Source organism: Panthera leo, chromosome B2, assembly GCF_018350215.1.
Source record: "Panthera leo isolate Ple1 chromosome B2, P.leo_Ple1_pat1.1, whole genome shotgun sequence".
Classification (NCBI taxonomy): Eukaryota; Metazoa; Chordata; class Mammalia; order Carnivora; family Felidae; genus Panthera; species Panthera leo.
Window position 1 is genome coordinate 119,244,799 of NC_056683.1, and position 21,421 is coordinate 119,266,219.

Below are 21,421 nucleotides of genomic sequence, written 5' to 3' on the forward strand. Positions count from 1 at the left end.
GAGTGTGATGCTAAGTGAAATAAGCCATACAGAGAAAGACAGATACCATATGGTTTCACTCTTATGTGGATCCTGAGAAACTTAACAGAAACCCATGGGGGAGGGGAAGAAAAAAAAAAAAAGAGGTTAGAGTGGGAGAGAGCCAAAGCATAAGAGACTCTTAAAAACTGAGAACAAACTGAGGGTTGATGGGGGGTGGGAGGGACGGGGGGTGGGTGATGGGTATTGAGGAGGGCACCTTTTGGGATGAGCACTGGGTGTTGTATGGAAACCAATTTGACAATAAAATTCATATATTAAAAAAAAAAAGAAGAAAAAAAATAAATAAAATATTGGAAGTCAAATATAGTGGAGGGCTTAAACCCCAAGTCCATATCAGGCCATATTATGTACTCCCACTGCAATAAAATTAAAGGGACACTCTTCCTGGACTCATATATCTAGAATAAAACCGGTAACTCCTTCATAGGAAACAATGAACAAACTAATGTGACTTCTTACTCTTGTGGACCTGTAGAAGATGTCAAATGACGATGTAGGTTGTATAATTTCTTTTCATTCTCTGTGCACCCATTTTAATAGACAATTCCTTTCTACAATGGACACAACATTATACTGGACTTCAGAATCAAATAGATTGTTGGATATGTGGAGTTTTGCCCATGTCACGTATGTCTGGGTTACCCTGATGTGTTTCTCCTTTACAAGGCACTGCTTAGTACTGCTTATGCACTTATGTTTTAGATATAATACATAATCCTAACACTAGCATGTATTGTGATAATTCTATCATTAGACATAATGTTTCTTCTTGGCCCATGATCAGTATGACTTGGAACTTTCCAGGTCATAACCAGCCTTTTTCATACCCTCCAACTACTAAGGTTTTAATTGAATTCACAAGCCCACTAGTTAATGCCCATCAAGGAGTGCCTAGATCATAAAACTCTACTTATCAATTTACCCAGGACAATATATATACCAAATTTGGGATTGATATTTATGGCTCATACCCCTTCATTGGACAACTCAGTCAAAAGGCATTTTTATACTGGAAACAAAGAAACCATATATATGATACCTGGACAAACAGCACACGACATTTGGGCTGGCTATCTCTAGAAATCTGTTCTCAAACCATTGTATTCCGGGCTACTGATTGGTTTGCTTCTGATTGGTTTGCTACTGATTGGACAGGGTAGCCCAGAATTGGATGGGTAGCTCCAAATGGGATCCAATGGTTATGTGGATCTAACCTATGGCCCTGGCTTCCTCCAGGATGGATAATAGGTCATTGCCCCTTGAGTCTTGCTTGGACTTATGGGTGTATTATGAAAACCATGACAACCCTGGCTAATCTTCCAGATTTAAAACAACAACGGACACGATCAATACTTCACCGATATGATCACTTAATGTCCATCTTTGTTCCATCAATGGGACTAGAGAATGTCATTTGGCATATGGAAGCCCTTAATCAATAAACTGTAAAAGCACTAAATGACTCACAAAGCAGTATTTCCTTACTCAGTGCTGACATTAAGCAGATATGTAAAGCAGTTCTACAAAATTAAATGACCTTACCTGCTTTAACAGCTGCACAAGTAGTTACCTGTGCCATTATCAAAACGGAATGTAGTGTATATATTCCAGAATATTTAAAAGATATATTCCAGATTATCACAGACACATAACAAGATTGCTAAAAGATATGAATCCCCAAATTGGCACTTTACATCATCCTTCTCTCTCCCTTAATGATTGGTTAAGCTCCTGGACGGAAGGAAAATTTCAGTCCAACTACCACAGGTCTCTTTATTAGGCTTCTTTTTCTCATAATAATATTGATCTTAATTTGTGGTCTCTTCCAGTGTCTCCCTGCCTGGTGCCTTAGCTCCTTCACTTCCATGACTTCAAGCTGACAGATGAAAGAGATTCATGTATGTTGTCTGTCTTGGACTTGACTGCCTCTGCCTTTCGTAACTCCTTTATATAAATTCCCCAACTGACCAATGTTGACCCATAGGTAGGGACATCTCTACATAGGAAAAGGTTACAGAAGACAAGACCTTCCACCTCAGCAATCTCAAAGATTTAAGGGTCAAAATTGTTGGGGGGGGGGGGGGGTGTGGAGAGTCGGGGTGGGAAGAGACTAATGAAGAGACCAAAGGCAAAAAAATGCAAATAAAATTTCCTTACAACCTGCAGCCCATTGATAAATACTTGAGACCTGCAGAGTGTGACATTCCTTAAGGAACTCACAAACTGCCTTAATGTTAATGCTTTGCTAGAGACGAAAAGCAACCTTAGCTTGACAATAGCCAGACCTCTGGGATCCTAGAAGTCTTCTTTAACATACAGAAATCCCTGCGTGTTAAACTCCAAAATATATAATCAGTCACACCTCACCATCACAAGTGCAGCTTTTTCTGCCCCTGGGTCCTGTCCCTGGTTTTAATAAAAGCACCTTTTTTGCACCTTTTTCAAGGTTTCTTTTCTTGACTGTTGTGCTCAACGACCCGACAGCAGGGACCATGACTTCAAAGTATACTCCAAACGTCGGGAATTATCCCACTTATAGTAATCATAACAGCCTTCCTGGTACCTGATATTCTTTCAAAATTTTTAAATGCATCAGCAAAGGAACCAAGGATGACTGACTTACAGGGTGCAAACCTAAACTCATAATCCGCAGATATCACAGAGGTAAAGAAAAAAGTCATGACCTGTGAACGCCACACAAAGAATCAACAAAAGCTTCAAGAACTTCAGAGCAGTGGCATTACTGCCTTAAATTTTGATCACATCTCTCAGGTAAGTTGAAAGTCTGATCAAAAGGAGGGGATTGTTAAAAAGAAAATCACAGACCCAAAATGGCATCACTTAGGTTAAGGCCCCAAGTCAAGTAGGATGAGGGAGCCTGGGGCAAGCTGAGGGCAAAGTACAGGCTAACAGAACCCCCTGCCATCACTAGGTGGGATATGCGTGATATTTCTCAGACACCCCTGGCTGCCCAAGAACAGGGGAAAGGAAAGAAAGCAAATGGTTGACTGATAGAGATCACAGTCATGCAGGACAGGAGTCACCTTCAGTTTACAGATAACTTAGTAAAATGCAAAAAAAAATGCAATCTTATCCGTAGCTTAATCTCCAGAAACCTATAGACTCTGTTTCTTGGAGCCCTACTATCACCCTCATCAAGATGGAACGGGGTTTAAGTACTTGCCATGATGATGTGGGAAACAAAGGCAAATGAAAAAGTAAATCCCCTTACTGCCTATGGCCCATCGACAAGTCCTTGAAACAGACAGAGTGACCTCCCTCTAGGAGCTCAGCTGCCTCAAGGTCCTGAAAACCTTGCTTCCAAAATACCTTAGAGACTTACTCTATCCCTGACCCCCTCCCAACCTGATGGTATATAATCAGTTACCCGTCACAACCCCAGTGCAGCTCTTTCTGCCCACGGGCCCTGTCCCCGTGCTTTCATAAAATCACCTTTTTGCACCAAAGACGTCTTCAAGAATTTTTCCTTGGCCATTGGCTCTGGACCAACCCATCATCACCCCAAAACCCCATCAAGTAAACCAAGACTTACTACCTAACCTACTGCAATTGCAACACCCCAAATGTTACCCCATGTAACCTGTAACCAGTCAACATCAAATTTCCTGGTCAATTCTAGACCACTTAGAAGGGCAACTTGGCCTAAACAATGCATTCCTTGCTAATAAATTCCTTTCTTCTCCTTCTCCTTCTTCTTCTTTTTTATTTATTTCATTTCATTTCATTTTATTTTATTTTATTTTATTTTATTTTACTTTATTTTTCTACCTATTTCTTTTTATGCCCTTTCTCTGCCTTTAAATACCTTTTTCTTATTTAGCTCCGGGGAGCTCCCCTCCACTTGCAGTGGGAGGCTGCCTGCCTGACTCATGAATCATTTCCAAAGACAATTAGATCTTCAAATTTACTCGGTTGAATTTTGTTTTTTTTACACTAGTAATCCAGTAAGTAAAATGTTTCTGAGTTCTAGTGAGCCACTAGGGCAAATTAACCAAACCGAAGGAGGGGGTCCTTGGACCCTCCTTTGTATAACCAGTCAGTCAGAAGCACAGGTGACAATCTGGGCTTGACGTCTAAAGTGGGGAGAGGGCAGTTTTGTGGGGCTAAGCCCCTCAACTGTGGGACCCAGCACTGTCTCTAGGTATATAGTATCAGAATTGAGTTGAATTGTAGGACCTCCAGCTGGTGTCAGACAATTGCTTAATGGTGTGGGACCCTCCTCCCCCACCTCAGAATTGGGTGTCAGAATTGTAGGTGGTGATCAGAAGTGGGATCAGAGTCAGAGTTAGAGTATGTTATGTATGATAAAAGATAAGAAATCTGCCTCTGTGTTGCTACTAAATATATATGTCTAGATATTAATATTGTTAAAAAGAAGACAGCAGTTCCAAAATGGAGTCACTTATTCTAAACCCCACCAAGACTTAATACCTAACCTAACTGGCAGCTTCAGCTTCTCCCAGAAATGTGAACTTTAACCAGACAACCTGAAATTTCCTGGGCTGTACTAGAACTTAATCCTTAAGCTCCCCGTAGGAGAGCCACCTTGAATAAAATAATGCATTGTTTGATAATAATTTTTCTTTTTCCACTCCCTCTCTGCCTTTAAAAACCTTCCTTTTTCTAAACCTCAATGGAGTTTTGTTTTTGTTTTTTTTTCCCCCCTAGATGAAATGCTGCTGGACTCATAAATCACTGAATGAAGCCAATTTGGTCTTTAAATCTACTCAGTTGAATTCTTGTTATTTAATACTTACTGACTAGAACACTTTCAACTTTCTACAGACGTGAATCTGATTGGTACAGTTATTTACATTGTAAGAATGTATATATTTTTGCCACAGAACTTAATAAAACATTTATTTTTTTAACTATCAGTCCTAACCATTGTTCTGTGGCCAAACTGGCTCCCATAAAAAGAAAAAAAACATTTTTGCTCACCTGTAGATTATACTCTGCTGACTCAGGAATACTAGCTGAAGCCAAAAGAAGGATTTCACTCTCCAAAGAAAGAATTTAGATGAGGAAGTCGCTGCTCTGAGGAGTGAGTCTATCAGAGCTCCTCATTTATAAGTCATGGTAAATAAAGTGGGGGGGGGGGGGGGGGGAGATAGGAGAGAGACTAAAGAGGTCAAAGAAATAAAAATCATGTGGTATTAAAAGATAAGGATCAAAACAACTTCCAGAGAGACAGCTTGTTTGTTGAGTCATCGTGAGTAGGAGTGGAGAAACTCACAGGATCTGGTGATTCTGTAGTCTCCTCATGCTAGAGAAAGGGGGCAGAGGTCGCTTACATAACATGCATGGGGTGAAGGGTGGTGAGGAGGCTGGGGCCACCAGGTACTAATGCTGTCACCAGACAAATGTCTAGGAAAGAGAGGGAAGAATTCTAGAAAAAGCCAGCACAAGACCATCAGGACAGAAGATGCCCATGTCCCGCATGGAAGAGTCCGGGGCACTGGTACAATCTTGGGATCTGAATGTCATAGACCCTGGAGAGGAAATCCAGACCTGACGGGAGCAGAGATCAAGGGGATCGTCTGCTGCTCAGAACATCTCCGGCCTCCTGGAACTGGGTTGAACTAAATGGAATGGAAATAAGCATCTGGGAGAAGCCTAGGAGAGCAACTGTCATCGTCTGTGTGAAAAAGATGTCCCCAGCCCAGAGTGATCCCCACCCACTCCCGCATGAACCAGAGAGCTCCCTGCTCTCCTGTGTGTCTCTTCCCAGTGTTAATCAGTGACCACCTGGAAAAAAAAGAGCTCAGGGGTAACAGGGCTGAGAGACCAATGGTAACTGGGGGAAAGGTGACAGGGTGGCCCTTTCTAAGGAAGCTCCCAGTGTAACACAGACTGCAACAAATCTGAGGATCCAGGGGGCTTAATCAGGATTGGATAAATTTTAGGATAGAATATTTCCAGAAGGAGACAGGGTGTGGTCTGAGGGAGATCATTTTTCCTTTTTTGTTTCCGTCCTAAGGATCTGATTTCCATACAATTGGAACTTAAGAGTATAATAAACAGATAATAGAAGAATTTTAATCAGTTAACAAGTTGCTCAAAATTTTTTGAAAAGTTACTCATAATTACTTTAGGAGATGCCTTTGTTTTTTTACTTCCTATATCGTAATCAACGAGGATCCAAAGCCCTCTGCATACTTAAGGTGCCCCCTGTGTATTTACAAATGATAGAAAAACATTCACATATATCAGAGTAGTTAACACAAAAGGAGTTTTCTAAGTCCCCCTCCATTTAACTGCATGTTCTGCTACACACACATATACTCACATATACTTACATTGCACCTACACGGATCCCACATGCAGCTCCCATAAATGAGTTGGTGCTATATATCAAATACGAAAAACGTAAAACATATAAAACCCATCCACTGCTTTTCACGTTTTAAGTTTGTTGCTCCGGCCAATTTGTGACATCTCTTCTAAACAGACATGAAGCTTTTTTTTTTTTTTTTTTTTCCTCTCCCTTTCTTTGCCAGGGTAATCCTGAAAGTGTGCCGGCGGAAAGGGATCATTCTAATCTCCGGGGTCCTTGCCCCAAGCGCGGAGGGTCTTTGTCAAACACTCTTCCGTACAGGGCCAAAACTAAGACAGGCAGAGGGGTTCTGCTTCGGCTCCTCAGACGTCCGTCTCTCAAGACCTGATCAAAGAGAGCAAAGGATTAACTCCAATGCAGAGCTTTGGTTTCCAGCCCAGAGGCCTTCTCAGACAGCATCATTCTAAAATAGTAACAGACAGGCACACGGGACTTGGTGTCAGAAGACCTGTGTGTCAGATCTAAAGGTCGAAGGGTAGAGAGATTTGGGTGAAAGTGCAGCAAATAAACTACCACACAGGTGGTTAAAAAAGATGACGTATAAAAAAAATTCTTTTAACTCATGAAGCACCGCCATTATTACTCTCATTATTGCTATCATTATAACAACTTCTCAAAATAACATACCCATGAAATAAGCTGTAGGTGCATTGCTTAATGTGTTTAACTTGGGCCTTCCACACCATTAAGAAAAAATTTATTTACTTATGCAAATAAAGAGAACATTAGCTGCCGTCGTCCATAACCCTACTGTTTGTTGCCTTGGATCTCAGCATCGCATTTATGTAGAAAAAGTGAACCCCAAATTCTCTGTCACAGCCTAAAGACATCTAGAACCACAATTTCTCTTCCATATTAAAGCTTCCTGTGTCTTTAAAGCTCTGCCTGTATAATGTGAACCACAGCACTGCAACACTGTGTCACAATCTCAAAGATTTCCATGGTGCTAGTTTACCCCATCTGTTCAAAGAAATTGACCATCCTGAATTCCTCCTACCTCATAATACCTTTCAGGAGCAAGCTGACTTCCACTGAGAATGATCTGTGGGAAAACATAACGTGTTGCAAATGTGCCGCTGAGGGAGAATTCTTCCAACTTGGTGAAAGCTGACCCCACGGGCTCCCCACAAGTTCGCAGGTCACTGATTTGACACTTCAGTAATGTGCATATCTGTGTAGGCGAAGGAGAGAGAAGTAGTCAGAGATCTTGGAAATAGTTTCTCCATGAAAGACACAATCTCAAGGAATAGAGGAAGATTTGTTAGGTCGCATCTGTCAGGGAGGAAGAATTTCCTGTCCCCGTCAAGGTCCTTCTGGCCAGACTAAGAATTGAATGGACACGAGACAGATTAACAGGAGAACGTCAAATTGAATTTTGTACATTTGGGAATCCACACAGACATGGCAATTCCCAAGACAGGCAAAATGAGGTGCGCATATCGTTCTGGAATAAGGAGGAGGGCGTAGGGGTCTGGGACTTCAAAGGGAAGGAATGCAATTTACAGTAAGATGAGAAAGAATAAACATTTGGTACACAAATATTTGCCGGGCCTCTTAGAAACGTTGGAATGTGGAGGCCTTTGATCCAACAGGCCTTGTGAGGCTCCTCCCTGTTTGCCACACCTGGTTCCTGTCCTCACATCCTTACTTACCCTGATAGCTCCCTTTCTGAAGCAGATCCTCTACCTAAATTCTTGTAGGCAGTTGTGGGGGAGGTAAAGAGCTTTTTCTGAATCTTCTGGCTTTTAATTGCTTTTTTAATTCACAATAATCTTCATGCCCAAATGGCTCCTCTTGGGATGGCCTGCCTTTATCCCCTACACCTCTTAAGCAGTCTTTTCAAACTGGAGGTCAGAGGCTATTAGTGAATCCGAAATTCAGTTCAACAGGTCAGGACTAACTCCCTCCCTCTCTCTCTCCCTCTCTCTCTCTCTCTCTGTCTCTTTTAAATAAAGTGAAATGCAATAAATTGGATTTTAAAAGTCAGACTGCTATTGCTCATAATTATGGCTACTTCTAATTCTAATTGAAGTAATAAATAAAATATTTGTTTCAATTACCATCACGCATCTTGACCGCACAGCATCGTAACATGAAACGGACTTCTGATTCTGGACTCCTGTTGAAGACAGTTCGAAAAGCACTGTTCTAAAGTAACCTGACACAAAACGAGAAGGCGTGGAGGTTGCAGCCTTTCAACTTGAATCCAGCTGGCTGAGAGCTCATCAACTCGCTTTATGTTTTACCTTGCAGCCAAGAGAAGACATTCTGTTCTTGCTAAGACTAAACAAAGTGTTCTGGGGGAAAACTTCAGTGATGACTGTAACGGGCTACCAAGTAACTGAATCCAGCACGATTTTTAAAGAAATGCAGCGATGATCCAGAAGAAAAACTAATAAACAATCCATTCTAACTTACGTCACTATTGTTTACCTGTAGGTAATATTGACCTTCTACTGTGTGCAGTCCATCAAAAGCACCTAGTGCGTAAACCTCGTCTGTTCGTTTCTCCGACATCTTGTAAGTTAAGTGACAGCACAGGTCTTTCTGGCAAACTGTGTAATTTCCTGTGTTTCTCTTAAGCTCAATGAAGGTGAGCTCATCAAAATAAATCATCCCCGGAAAATTCGACTGTTCAGACGAGAATGGCTTGACACTTCTGGCATAAGCACTCCAGTCAACAGCTGCAGGATAGGTGGGTTCACTTCGCGGCCGGGACTTCAGTTCGGACAGCATCAGCTGGCCACTCTCTGTTTCCATGTCATAGTGATACACTTTGACCGCTTCCGGTGCGTAGATTCCACTCCCTATGGCGACACAAGGCAACGCAAATATTGGTTCCAAATTTTGCATGGTTACAAACTCATAAAATCATCCCCCAGAGAAATTCGATATGGCTTTATGAAAGCATAAGCACTTTCAGGATAGTTAAGGAGATAGCTTGTTAGCCTGGCATCGTTCCCATTTGCCTCTGTGTCCTCCATTAGGTTCTGCTTACACTGAAATTATCAATTGACTTGGGTCAATTGACTTTTTTACTTAAACTACCTCTTTTTTTAACCAACTTAACAAACAACTAGAAAATTCCCCAACACGAAGAATAATTTTAGCTCTCTGCTGACCTGTCTAATTTATTTGTGTTTAAGTTTCTTCATCTGGATCAATGAATAACCCAAGCAGTCAAGAGGGGAGCTTGTATTACCTTGAACATGGATGCAATGAAGGATAAACTCTGGTTAAGTCTAAAATCATTTTATCACCTTAACCACAAAGATTTATTTCACTATTACTGATGGATGCGGGCAGCGAAGTTCTTTAGATCTGGCTTTGTTTTTCTTTTTTTGCTTGTTTTTGTTTGTTTGTTTGTTCATGCGACTTGACTTCTCTTTAACTCCAATGTTCCCTCATGTGAAATTGAGATAATAGCGTTTACCTCCTTCCGTACTCATAGGGATAATGGTCCTTAAAACATATGGGCACTGAAGCCAGGCTATTATTAATTTTGTGACATTAGAATTAATAAAGGAATTATTAAAGACAAGTGTGGCTTGGAAATCAATGAATACTGTCTAAGGCTATCATGGCCAGTCGGTGCAGGACACGTGTGAGTTACCTGTCATGTGCATGCTGGTGTTGTGGGTATTCGCAGCAAGCAAGTTGACTCTCATGGCTCTGGCCCACGCAGAGTGGAAGGGAACAGCCGACAGAAGGGGCAGTGTGTTGTACCACGCCACCGGGTAGAGAACGCTGTCCACTTGAAACTCATCCACCACCACCACAGCTGGGGTGTGAGAAAAAATGTCAAAGCAAGTGAAAATGCCAAACTTCCCAAAAGGAGTCTCAAAAGTCACAGATTCTGAATCCTTGGGGAAATCAAATTGAATTTCAGGCGCAAAAAGATTGTACTGTTAACAAAAAGCAAAGAAGGGGGAAATTCATGAGAAAACTACCAAAGAGAGGTGTTTCATACCCATCAAATTTTTTTCCCAGCCATGTTGACATGCATATTTAAAACTATTGCACATACATTTGCAGAAATCAAACCCAGTATACCACTGTCTAGGAGTTTTATTACGACGGTGCTGGCCAGAAAACTCCACCTTTCCACAACTAACGAACGAAATCATATCTAAAAACGATATTTGAAAGGTGACTATTTCTCTTAACATCACAGGTTGAAAATCTGAATCTTATAAACTTCAGATTTTTTGTCACTGTATTCTTTAAATACCAACAACACTGCCAGTGTGAAACCTAGCATGTAGTAATAAAATTAACTTTGTCATATCTCCCTTCGATACGGCTAGGTTTATAGAAGTGAAGTACATTTAAAGTTAGGCAAGGTAATAGCTCACACTTGTTAATCAGTGAGCCATTGGTAATTTTTTTCCAGCTTGATTATTGCTCCCCAATTCCACTTTGCCCCGGGTCAAGAATACTTGCTCAGATACTATGTACCATGAGGCTTGATGTGTACATATTTGTGCTCTGACAACACCCCCTCCCCTTCAGTGAGGGTCACTTGCTCCTCTACCCTACACGCAGGTGGAAGCTTGTCCTTCATCCCGCAGGGATCGGCTCAAGGAAGGCACGTAGCCTAACTGGAGTCAAGGCGTGATGACGAGGTCTACAAGGCAGGACAAAAATACACTCTTCCTCTGGATTTTGCTCCTACAGAATGTGAGCTTTATGTTGAGCACCATGGGGTCTCTAAAAGCACAGCTCGAGTAAAAGCTGTAACACAAGTTAAGAGAGCTAGAGGAATAGCTGACGTCTTTTGAGCCTCTGAGGGACAGACTACATCTGATAAAGCTTAGTCATGCTATGAGTGTCAATGAATTGAGCCAAAACACTAACCAGGGTATAACAGCATTTCTCCTTCTTTCTCAGAGACTATTAACATCTTTGTGAGACTATGATCACATTCAATATTCTGCCAAATTCTACTCCATGCTTAATTCAAACTCAGAACCCTTATATGAGACCAGAGTAAATGAAACCCCCTTTTCAACTAAAGCGTAATAATCAAGAGACGCGTTCGTAACAGTTCTTTCGGCCATGTTCAAGAAATGAATGTACATATATACCACAAACAAACACAAGAAGATATTCTTACCTTATGGTAGCGTGCCACCAGCCTACCCTCAGAATCAAACACCACATCAGTGTTGTACTGGTAACGGCCATCGGGGGGACACTGAGGGTCGCTGGCATTGCATGGCTTCTTGTCCCCAATATTTGCCACAACGTAGATGGAGTTGTCTTTGGCCAGGCAGCTGAGCCTTTGTTGCACTGGGGTGTAGCCAAACCTGATTTAATAGATATGGCCTTAAACTTACTGTACTTGAGTGATTTCTAATCTTCCAGAACATACTTTATTTGCCTGTTACTTAGAACACAAGCTCTAGGTTAAGAATCAAATCAGAAAAGATCTAAAATTCCACATGCAATATAGTCTTCATATTTACGAAAGCTAACCTAGTTTACCTTGTTTATTTTTTATTGACGTATAGTTGACACATTGTTACATTAGTTCTAGGTGTACAGCCTAATGATTCGACAGTCCTTGATGTCGTGCTATGCTCACTACCAGTGTAGCTATCATCTGTCACCACACAACACTATGACAATACCATGGACTACATTTGCTATACTGTGCCTTTTAGTCCATGACTAATTCATTCCATAACGGGAATCCTGTATCTCCCACTCCCCTTTGCCCATCTTGCCCATCCCCCCGCCTCCCCTGAAGGCTAACCTATTTTAATGTGCCAGACTCTCAGTTGCAGTGTGAGACGGAAACACTGGAAAGATGGTGGAGGAAGAGGAGAAAGAAGAGAAGGAAAGCTTTCTCTTATAAAGTGCTTCTAGGCAGGCAAAGGAAGGGCTTGAAATTTAACACACTCTTTTAATGGGGAGGACCTTTTCTATAATTCTAGCCATACTCTTACTAGGAAGCAGTAAATAGTTGCTCCTATGTCAATCGTCTTCTATAGAGAACAAATGCATCATTATGTGCTTGAAATGTTTCAGGAAGGAAGGGAGGGAAGGAGGGAGGAAGGGAGGGAGGGAGGAAGAAAGGGAGGGAGGAAGGAGAAAGAAAAGAAAGGAAGAGAGAAAGAAAAGGAAAAAGGAGAGAAAGAAAAAGAAAGAGAGAGAAAGAAAGAAACAAAGAAGAAAGAAAGAAAGAAAGAAAGAAAGAAAGAAAGAAAGAAAGAAAGAAAGGTGGGAGGGAGGGAGGGAGGAAGGAAGGGACTTCACTGTGTTGGCTCAGTTTCCTTATCTGTCAGTACAACATAATTGCTTTCTGCCTGCCTGCAAGGGTGTTCACGAGAAACCCTGAGATAAATACAGACTATGAAATTGCTTCTCAAAGTATTGCCAAATCCATCTACATTGGGGACATTAACCAAGAAATAAGAAGAGATTGAGGTGACAAAATAGGTGGAATGATAGGTGGCTTCAAATATTTGAAAGGCTCTAATCTGAAGGAGGTGAGTCATATATATACAATGATAATATATAAAGTAATAAAGGCAGTACAAAGACTAACGTTATAGAGAGACAGATATGCAGAGGAGAAAAAAATTTGCAACCAGAACATTCTGTCAAAGGAGTGGATTCACTGGTCACTGGTGATTTCAAATACAATATGGTGCATCCAGGTGCTCCAAGTCTACCAGTTATCAGGGCTCAGATGGAAGTGGCTGGCTTTGATTTCCTGCCATGTTAATTACCAATATGAGACCGTAAGCCTCCTTTTTTCCCTGATATGAAAAATAGAAATAGTTGTACCTGTCACATAAAGTGAATGAGACAATATGTCTAGTGTACCAGGTACAATTCCTGGAACCACGTAGATGCTCCATGAAGAAATAATGGCCATTATGGACTTTGTAACTACAGGGGGACAACCCAGGAAACTGATGGATTTACTGCTTCTAGAAGCCATTTGGTTTCTCTCCATCATCTCTCAGCCTCTCTACAGTTGATGTGGACTTAATCTTTGAAGAGAAAGGGCAAATTTATGACAGTGATTGATTTATGATTTATGATTTATGACTACTGTTTCAGATCATTTCTTTTTTTTTTTTTTTTTTTTTTTTTTTGCCCTCAGGAAAAACACAGCAACATTGTTAACATTGATATTCTTTAAAACTTTCAATAAAACTATCACCTATTTTCTTTTTTCTTTCTTTCTTTCTTTCTTTCTTTCTTTCTTTCTTTCTTTTTCTTTCTTTCTCTCTCTCTCTCTCTTTCTTTCTCTTTCTTTCTTTCTTTCTTTCTTTCTGCTAAATAATTAGGGCATTTTAATATCTTCTATTACTCCTCATGGGTAATGCTCAAGGAAGCATGGGACAGGTCAGTATTGTCAATGATAGTATTTAAATACACAAGGATAACCAGGTGGCCCTCTATTATCCCCTTTAAGTATAAATATTACTAGGGAAGAAATGGTGGCCTTTTTTAAAACCAATATTACCGTCTTATTAAATATCGGATTTCTGTTTTTGTAAGTCAGGCTGAAAGCTTACCATTTGAGTAAATGTCTGCAACCCTCAATAATGTTGAAGTTTCATCAGTCATCTACCTTCCCAACTTAAAATAATTCATCTGTGATTAATTATCAGGATTCAGGACCTCTTTCCCCTAGGAAAGTCAGTATTATCAGCCCAGGCAAATAAAGTGAATTTTAGAATCAGCCTCTTGGATTATTGCAGATAATGAGTCCTTCCTGCTCTGGGGGAAAAAAAAACAAACCTCATGATCAAGTAAACATTGAGTTATAGTTAATGCGGTTACTGTAAACATAGACGATGCAACACTTAGATTATTTTTTCAAAGGTGAAACTCCTGGGCGAAACTGACCCACACAGTAGAACTCCCATGTTGCAACGTTGGACTTGACCCCCCCCCCCAGTCAATTTCAAATGTTAAAATTATTGAAGACATTCTTTTTCTTGTACAATAGATATAGTTCGGAACAGATGCCTGCAAGTTTAAAATTAGCAAATTAAATTTTTTTTTAATGCATAGATTTTGCCTTTTAAAGGAATTACATATAAACTATTTTAAAAAGTAAATACATCTAAAATAATTTCATAAATCTGTCTTATGTTTTATACAGATGTTCCCTAAGAAAGTTATGCTTAAACGAAGTGCCTGGGTGGCTTAGTTGGTTGAGTGTCCAACTTTAGCTCAGGTCACGATCTTGCAGTTTGTGAGGTCAAGCCCCGCATCAGGCTCTGTGCTGACAGCTGGGAGCCTGGAGCCTGGAGCCTGCTTTGGATTCTGTGTCTCCCTCTCTCTCTGCCCCGCCCCCCCCCCCATGCTCTGTCTCTCTGTCTCTCAAAAATAAAATAAACATTGAAAAGTTATGCTTAAACTACAGCTATTAATAATTGCTTACATTTCTCAAAGACAAGAAAACAAAGAAGTTCAGATCCAATTATCCTTTATTTTTATTTTTTTTTAATCGTTATTTATTTTTGAGAGAGAGAGAGAGAGAGAGACAGAGTGCGAGTGGGGGAGGAACCGAGAGAGGGAGACAGAATCCGAAGCAGGTTCCAGGCTCTGAGCTGTCAGCACAGAGCCGGATGTGGAGCTGGAACTCACAAACCGTGAGATCATGACCTGAGCCGAAGCGGGACCTTAACCGACTGAGCCCCCAGGCGCCCCCAGATCCAATTATTTTTGTGAAAAAAAAAAAAAAAAAAAAAGGAATCGTGACAGCTAACGTTGGAGGCAGCACAACTGTGTTTAGATTCTACATGTATCACTTCAGTTGACACTCTTGTCTACTCTGTAAAGGAAGTAGGACAGGAAATTTTATTATCGCTGTTTCGTGGATAAAGAAACGGAGATGTGAAGTATTTAGGTGATCTGCCGCCCATCACAGAGCTAGGAGGTGGTATTGTCTTGGAAATGATGTTTCCTTTTTCAAGTCCTGTGCAGTTTCCACCTGCCATACTCATCACAAGGCAAATGAGAGTGATATCAGAGCTCTTTGGAAACATAAGTTCATTTATCTTTTCACCATTCCTGCAAAGGAGGCAGGTATTCATGGGTGAGCTTACTTTATTTGGGGACAGAAGTCCCAACTAGTACAACTTTTTCACTTTGTTGAAACCCCATGGAGTATATTTCTTATAAAAACTATGTACACACAGGCCGTTCATTAAAGAAAGCCACAATAAATAACCAACCAAGAATCATCATCTCAAGCCATGCCAGACGGCACACAGTATGAAGAGGCTCGTGGGTCCAGAGCCATAAATCGATTGCCAGAAAAGAGAACGAGTCAAGTTTAATGGATTTGTTATTTGTATTTTTGCAATATCACAATTTTTTTGTTCAAAAATCAAAGGGTAATGACATTACCTCTGGGGATCTGTACATGGAATCCAGTTCACCTCTGGGTCTGGGATATCTTCCAGATAGGGGTAAATGGTCTCTCTTGTGAAAACCCAGCCATAAATTCCATCTTCTGGGGTAACAATGATATGTGCACCCTGCTCAAAACAAGTATGAGCAAAACAGTCTTTCACAAATTCCAAATACCCACGCTCTTTCCAAGTTTCAAATTTCCTCTACAATATCCCAGCCAGCGTAAGAAAGGACAATACCTGCCTGGCTGCCAGCTTAACTGCGTTCTCCAAAACATCTATGTTCTTGTTCATCAGGAGCAAAGCTTCTTCTTTGGAAACTGGTGTCTCTGTTCTGTTTGGTAATATGACAGCGTGTTCATACACTGCAGCAATGAAAGTGTCCAGTGCACCGACACATAGGACACAGATGGCAAATAGTGCCACATATTTTGGAAAATATGATGTAATCATAGCTAGAAGTTGGTGATCTTCGGTAAACTCAGATTCTCATATTTGGTATCACTGGAGAAAGTTTTAGGGTAAAACCCGCTCGCTTCCGGGTATTTATATTTTCACAGAAATAACATTACACAACACATTAAGAAAGAATGTTGCGCAAGAAAACTGACAGCCAGAAGTACAAAATGACTTTGACTCAAGTGGGCAATGTTCTTGTTGACAGTGGTTCAAGGGTTATTCACCTCTAGAAGTGAAATTAGTGAGTGAATCAGATGAGTTCAAGCCAAAAACCACTGGCTGTTGAACTCCTTTTTTAAAGTTTATTTATTAATTCTGGGATACAGAGAGCACATGCATGAGTGGGGGGAGGGAGAGAGACAGAGAGAGAGAGAGTCAGCACAGAGCCCAATGCAGGGCTTGAGCTCATGAGCCGTGAGATCATGACCTGAGTAGAAGTCTGATGCTTGGCCAACTGAGCCGCCCAGGCACCCCTGTTGAACTCTTTTTTAAAATAAAATATATTTTCCTGGTAGCTCAATGGTTCCATTAATAAGGCCAATACTGAACTCTCTTCTAGAAGGCACCCAGCATAACAACGTGCTAAGAACTTATACATGTGGCTGTAGCAGACACAGAACAGAGCGTAAGACAAGCTCCAGTTTCAACAGAGCTCATAAAATGCCAAAGGAGAATAGATATACCTGCTTATGATTGGGTTCATAACCAGTGGCCCTCAATTTTTGCATTATAAAAGGATTTCAGCAGGAACCACAGTTGCTGGCTTCCCTCCGAAAGACTGTAAAATAGTCTGAAATGTAGGAAGTTTCTCTGACCACTTTGCAAAACACAGATTATAACCTGGTCAATAAGTTAATGAGTGCCCACTGAGTTGAGTCTCTGGGCGTCTCCAGAATCTGGCTACTGCTGTAGAGCTCATGTGTTGAAAACCAAGAAGTTAGGCTTCAGATCATACAATTTCTTCATCTTTATAGAATTGGCCCATTTAAAACAAAATTTTTTAATGTTTATTTATTTTTGAGAGAGACAGAGTGTGAGTGGGGGAGGGTCAGAGAGAGAGGGAGACACATATTCGAAGCAGGCTCCCGGCTCTGAGCTATCAGCGCAGAGCCCGACATGGGGCTTGAACTCATGAACCGCGAGATCATGACTTGAGCCGAAGTCAGACGCCCGACTGACTGAGGCGCCCAGGCGCCCCAAATCTGCCCATTTTTTTAAGTGAAGTCCTCTTCCCTAAATACTTGTACTATTACATCATCCAAAATCTCATTTTCAGGAAATGATTTCCTTGTGCCTCTAAAGAGCTGAACATCTTTAAAATATTAGATATAGGTGTCATCCATTTAACTGGACTCTCAGACATTTTCCTCTCCCGTTGCTCCCACATCTAATTCATTGTAAAGTTTCTTTTAAACATCTCTTCCTGCCCTGGGGCACCTGAGTGACCCAGTCAGTTGAGAATCCAACTTCGGCTCAGGTCATGATCTCATGGTCAGTGAGTTTGAGCCCCTCGTGCACGCTGTGCTGACAGCTCAGAGCCTGGAGCCTGCTTCAGATTCTGTGTCTCCCTCTCTCTCTGCCCGCCCCTCCCACACTCATGCTCTCTCTCTCTCAAATATAAACATTAAATAAATAAATAAATAAATAAATAAATAAATAAATAAATATATCTCTTCCTGTCCTGATTGTTTATGCTAAAGCAGGTCCTGCTTTTTAATTGATCTTCCTACCGCCCACAATGGCCAAAGTTGTTCATTCGACACATAGCCACCAGATGAATTTTCTCCGAAATCCAGCTCCTGTTATGTCACTTAAATTCCATTATCTAAAGCGTGATTTGCCATTATTTAAAACGTTAATTCTCCAAACGTGGTCCATGCTCCGTGAGGGGAAAGCAGGTTGATTTTGCAAGATATACAGATAAATACTTTTAATAGTTACAGATTAACTATCATGTTTATTAGATAATTTAAGACTCTTAAACCCATGGACAGTAGAGTTTAGGATGAGGCAACACAAAAGATGTCCATCCGTCTTAAAAGATTACCAAGTAAGTAAAATGGTATATGGTTAGTATGAAAATCATAAAGATAATGGCATAATGACATGATTTCCTGAAATGTGGGAAAAGCTGACATTGTTCAAGTTCTCCTACAACCTGGATTTATCTCTACAACTGCCTTTATGAACACTTTATTCAGTGAAGTTGAATCATTCCCTGATCTCTGAACACGCCATGCACTACTCCACCTAGATGATTCTCTGCCCAATTCTCCCTGAAATGTCCTGCCTCGCTGTCTAAGCTCTAACTCCATGTACAGTTCTCTCAAACCTACCCCTACTCCTAAGCAATATTTCTGAGCCATCAGAGCACATTTTTCTTGTCCTGGTGAATGCCACTCACCGCTTGCTGTTGTCTTGACCTTCAATTTAAATCCGATTCCGATATTTTGTTCTGAATATGTATGTCTTGTCTTCTTAAAAGATATTAAAAAAGAATCTTGTTGTATCTTTCCAGAACATCCATAATTATCTATAGATGATGCGTCCCAAGGTTGTGACTCCTGGAGGATAAGAAAGCGTCTTGCTGACTGATGAACCTCATCACTCCAGCCCACATGTGTAATAGGTGAGGAAGCCCGATACATGAATGATTGTTGAATGAAATCCGCTACCTGAAACTTCAGTCTGTTTCATGTTTGAACACTGCAAATTTTTAGAACACCCTTTCTTGCACTGAGATGCAATTTACACCATGTATCTTCTACAGTTTAGAACAATAAATCCAATCCTGCTTCTTGCTTCCTACTTCCAGACTATTAGATGATTCCAAGAGAGTTCTAAATTGTCTCTTAATTCTCTTATTTTTCTGATGCATTATCCTTATAAATTCCTTAAGAATGGGGCCACATTTTGATTCTCTCTGCTGCTTTTGTGGAGGTTTGTACTGTGCTAAGCTCTGTAAATGTTTTCAGATTTGTTAAACTCAATTTCCTGTCCTAGTTTTGGAATGAATCCCCTTTTTTGAAAGTGAGTTCATGTAAAGGAATTTTTTTTTAAGATTTACATCTCTGATTCTAGAATCATTAATACTGGTACTTGCTCTCTCTCTCCAGGATTCTTTCTAATCATCTGACATAGAGAAACCAATAGATTTTGGAGATTAATGCCTCTCATTTGTTTGGTTGGTTGGTTCTAGAGTTCAAAATCTTTCCATTCCAGTAACCGTTTTCCATTATCTGAATACTCCTTTCTTCTCCCAGTTTCCCCAGTGAGTTTCCATGTGTCCTTATATGCTAAAATGATGTTCATTAGATGCAAATTTTCATTTTGGCAAAAAAAAAAAAATTGAAAGTGACATAGAAATTCTGTAAAACTAATGGATTGCTTTGTAATGAGAAAAAGGAAACTATTTTCATATTTCAAATTGAAATTCTATTGTCTTGGTTCACCTGACTGTGCAAATAGAACCAAAAGAAAACATATGAGAATTTCCCTTTACTCTCCAGTACCCAATTCCAGGAAATGTACCAACTTTTATTATATTGAAATCAACAGAAACCCGGATTAAATGTTATCAAATGTGGTTAGCAATGGCTTTGCCTCATATGTGTATAAAGAATAGGGATTGTGGGTGTAAGTTATTTAAACAAGGTGTTTCTATGTAACCTGAATGACAGTTTGAAATTCTTGCAGGATTAGGGAGAGTTTTGTATTAAAATAAATATAATTCTGCTTTAAAATATGTAAAGCACAAATTTTAAAGGGGAAAAGCACCCTAGAACAAAATCTCTAAGAATTTGTTTGCCCTCCCCAAGTCTTTATTTCTAATATCCATTGTTAATCTTCCTCCCCATTCCCATTATCAGAGTCCTAACTCTGTGGCCAAGCATTCCTCATACTTACAGGGTTGATCCCACCCCTGATACGTTAATCTTCAATCAGTATTGCAAACCATTTAAGTTCCCTTAACCATTGCTCCCACTAACTAAAATTCTTCCTATATGTATAGCAAATCAAGGCAGACAACCAGAACTTTCTCCCACTTGGTGCCATTTTCTCTCTCCTGTTCTTAGCTCAGACCACTCTTCTTATTATCCTTTTTAATACACTCGCTACTGCTCTGATCCTGGAATGATGTCTCGCTAAACCCTGCCCCTTTGACTCAAGTCTTGTCATTCTTTGTTGCTCATTTCTTCTCTGAACTTTTAATGTGCTTATGGTCAGAAGCCACATTTTGTTAGTTGGTGTTTTCATGCCATATTCGACTGTCTCTTCCCCATAGCAGATCTTTTCTATTGCATAGCTTCGACTACCTGTTATGCTGTCTCTACCTTTAGCTCAAACTTTTCTCCTGAACTCCAGGCCTGTTTATCCAACAAGACAGAGACTTCCCTAAGTTCCCAGCAAGCATCAGCCCACTTGCCAGCATCTTAGCCTATCAACTCTGCCTCTCCTCCTGTCACTGTAAATGACTGCCCACGCCCCTTTCCGTCCTTGTGCAGCGGATCCCAAAGATATACCTTTAGGAATCCTTCTCGCTTACTCAGCATCAATTTCTGCCTATTGGGTGGTTATAATCAGCATGCAAATACCCCATTATATCACCTATCTTAAAAAGGAACTCTCCTGATCTGACATTCCCTTACGGTTCCTGCCCCATTTCCCCGCTCCATTTTACAACGAAACTCCTTTACGGGCTTGTGCCCATTCTGTTTTAATTCCTTTCCTCCCACCGAGATTTTGCCCCCATGATTCCACCATCTCACCAAGCTCATCATTGATCATCACGTGACTAAATCCATCGGTCAGTTTTCGGTCCCATCTGACTTGACTTATTAGCACACTTGCCATTACCTCATTCTCAATCTGCTTTCTCTCCCCAGGCTCTTCTGGGTTTCCTTTTCCTTCCTCCTTCTCAGTTTCTGCGCTTGTTTACTTTGGATGTTTTTGTGGATCTATTTGTCGTTTTCTAGTTGCTTCTTACCGCCTCAGACCTCTTAACATTAGTGCGTCCCGATCCCAATTTTTGGAAGTCTTCTGTTCCTATCTGCACTCGCTGCCTGGGTGATTACCTTCATTTCATGGCTTTCAACACCATAAATATATTTCAGTGATTCACGGATTTATAACTTTTCGCTCAGACTTCTCCCCTGGACTCCAGATGCCCATGGCC

General features: G+C 40.7%; 2 protein-coding genes across 2 annotated transcripts in view; both read right to left on the reverse strand.

Annotated features, from left to right (window-relative positions):
* LOC122220392 (pantetheinase) overlaps positions 1-5,156 on the reverse strand; it is a 59,866-nt gene extending 54,710 nt beyond the window's left edge. The window contains exon 1 of the mRNA XM_042939858.1: positions 5,005-5,156. The gene's annotated coding sequence lies outside the window, so the exon portion shown is untranslated. The remainder of the gene's footprint in view (positions 1-5,004) is intronic.
* Positions 5,157-5,167: 11 nt separating this feature from the next.
* On the reverse strand, positions 5,168-16,292 carry LOC122220393 (vascular non-inflammatory molecule 3-like). The gene is made up of 7 exons (XM_042939859.1): positions 16,027-16,292; positions 15,782-15,912; positions 11,517-11,709; positions 10,014-10,305; positions 8,834-9,207; positions 7,398-7,571; positions 5,168-6,724 (listed from the first exon to the last, which is right to left on the reverse strand). The coding sequence occupies exons 1-7, from the start codon at positions 16,237-16,239 to the stop codon at positions 6,596-6,598; spliced, it is 1,506 nt and encodes a 501-aa protein (XP_042795793.1). The 5' UTR covers positions 16,240-16,292; the 3' UTR covers positions 5,168-6,595.
* Between the last annotated feature and the right edge of the window lie 5,129 nt (positions 16,293-21,421).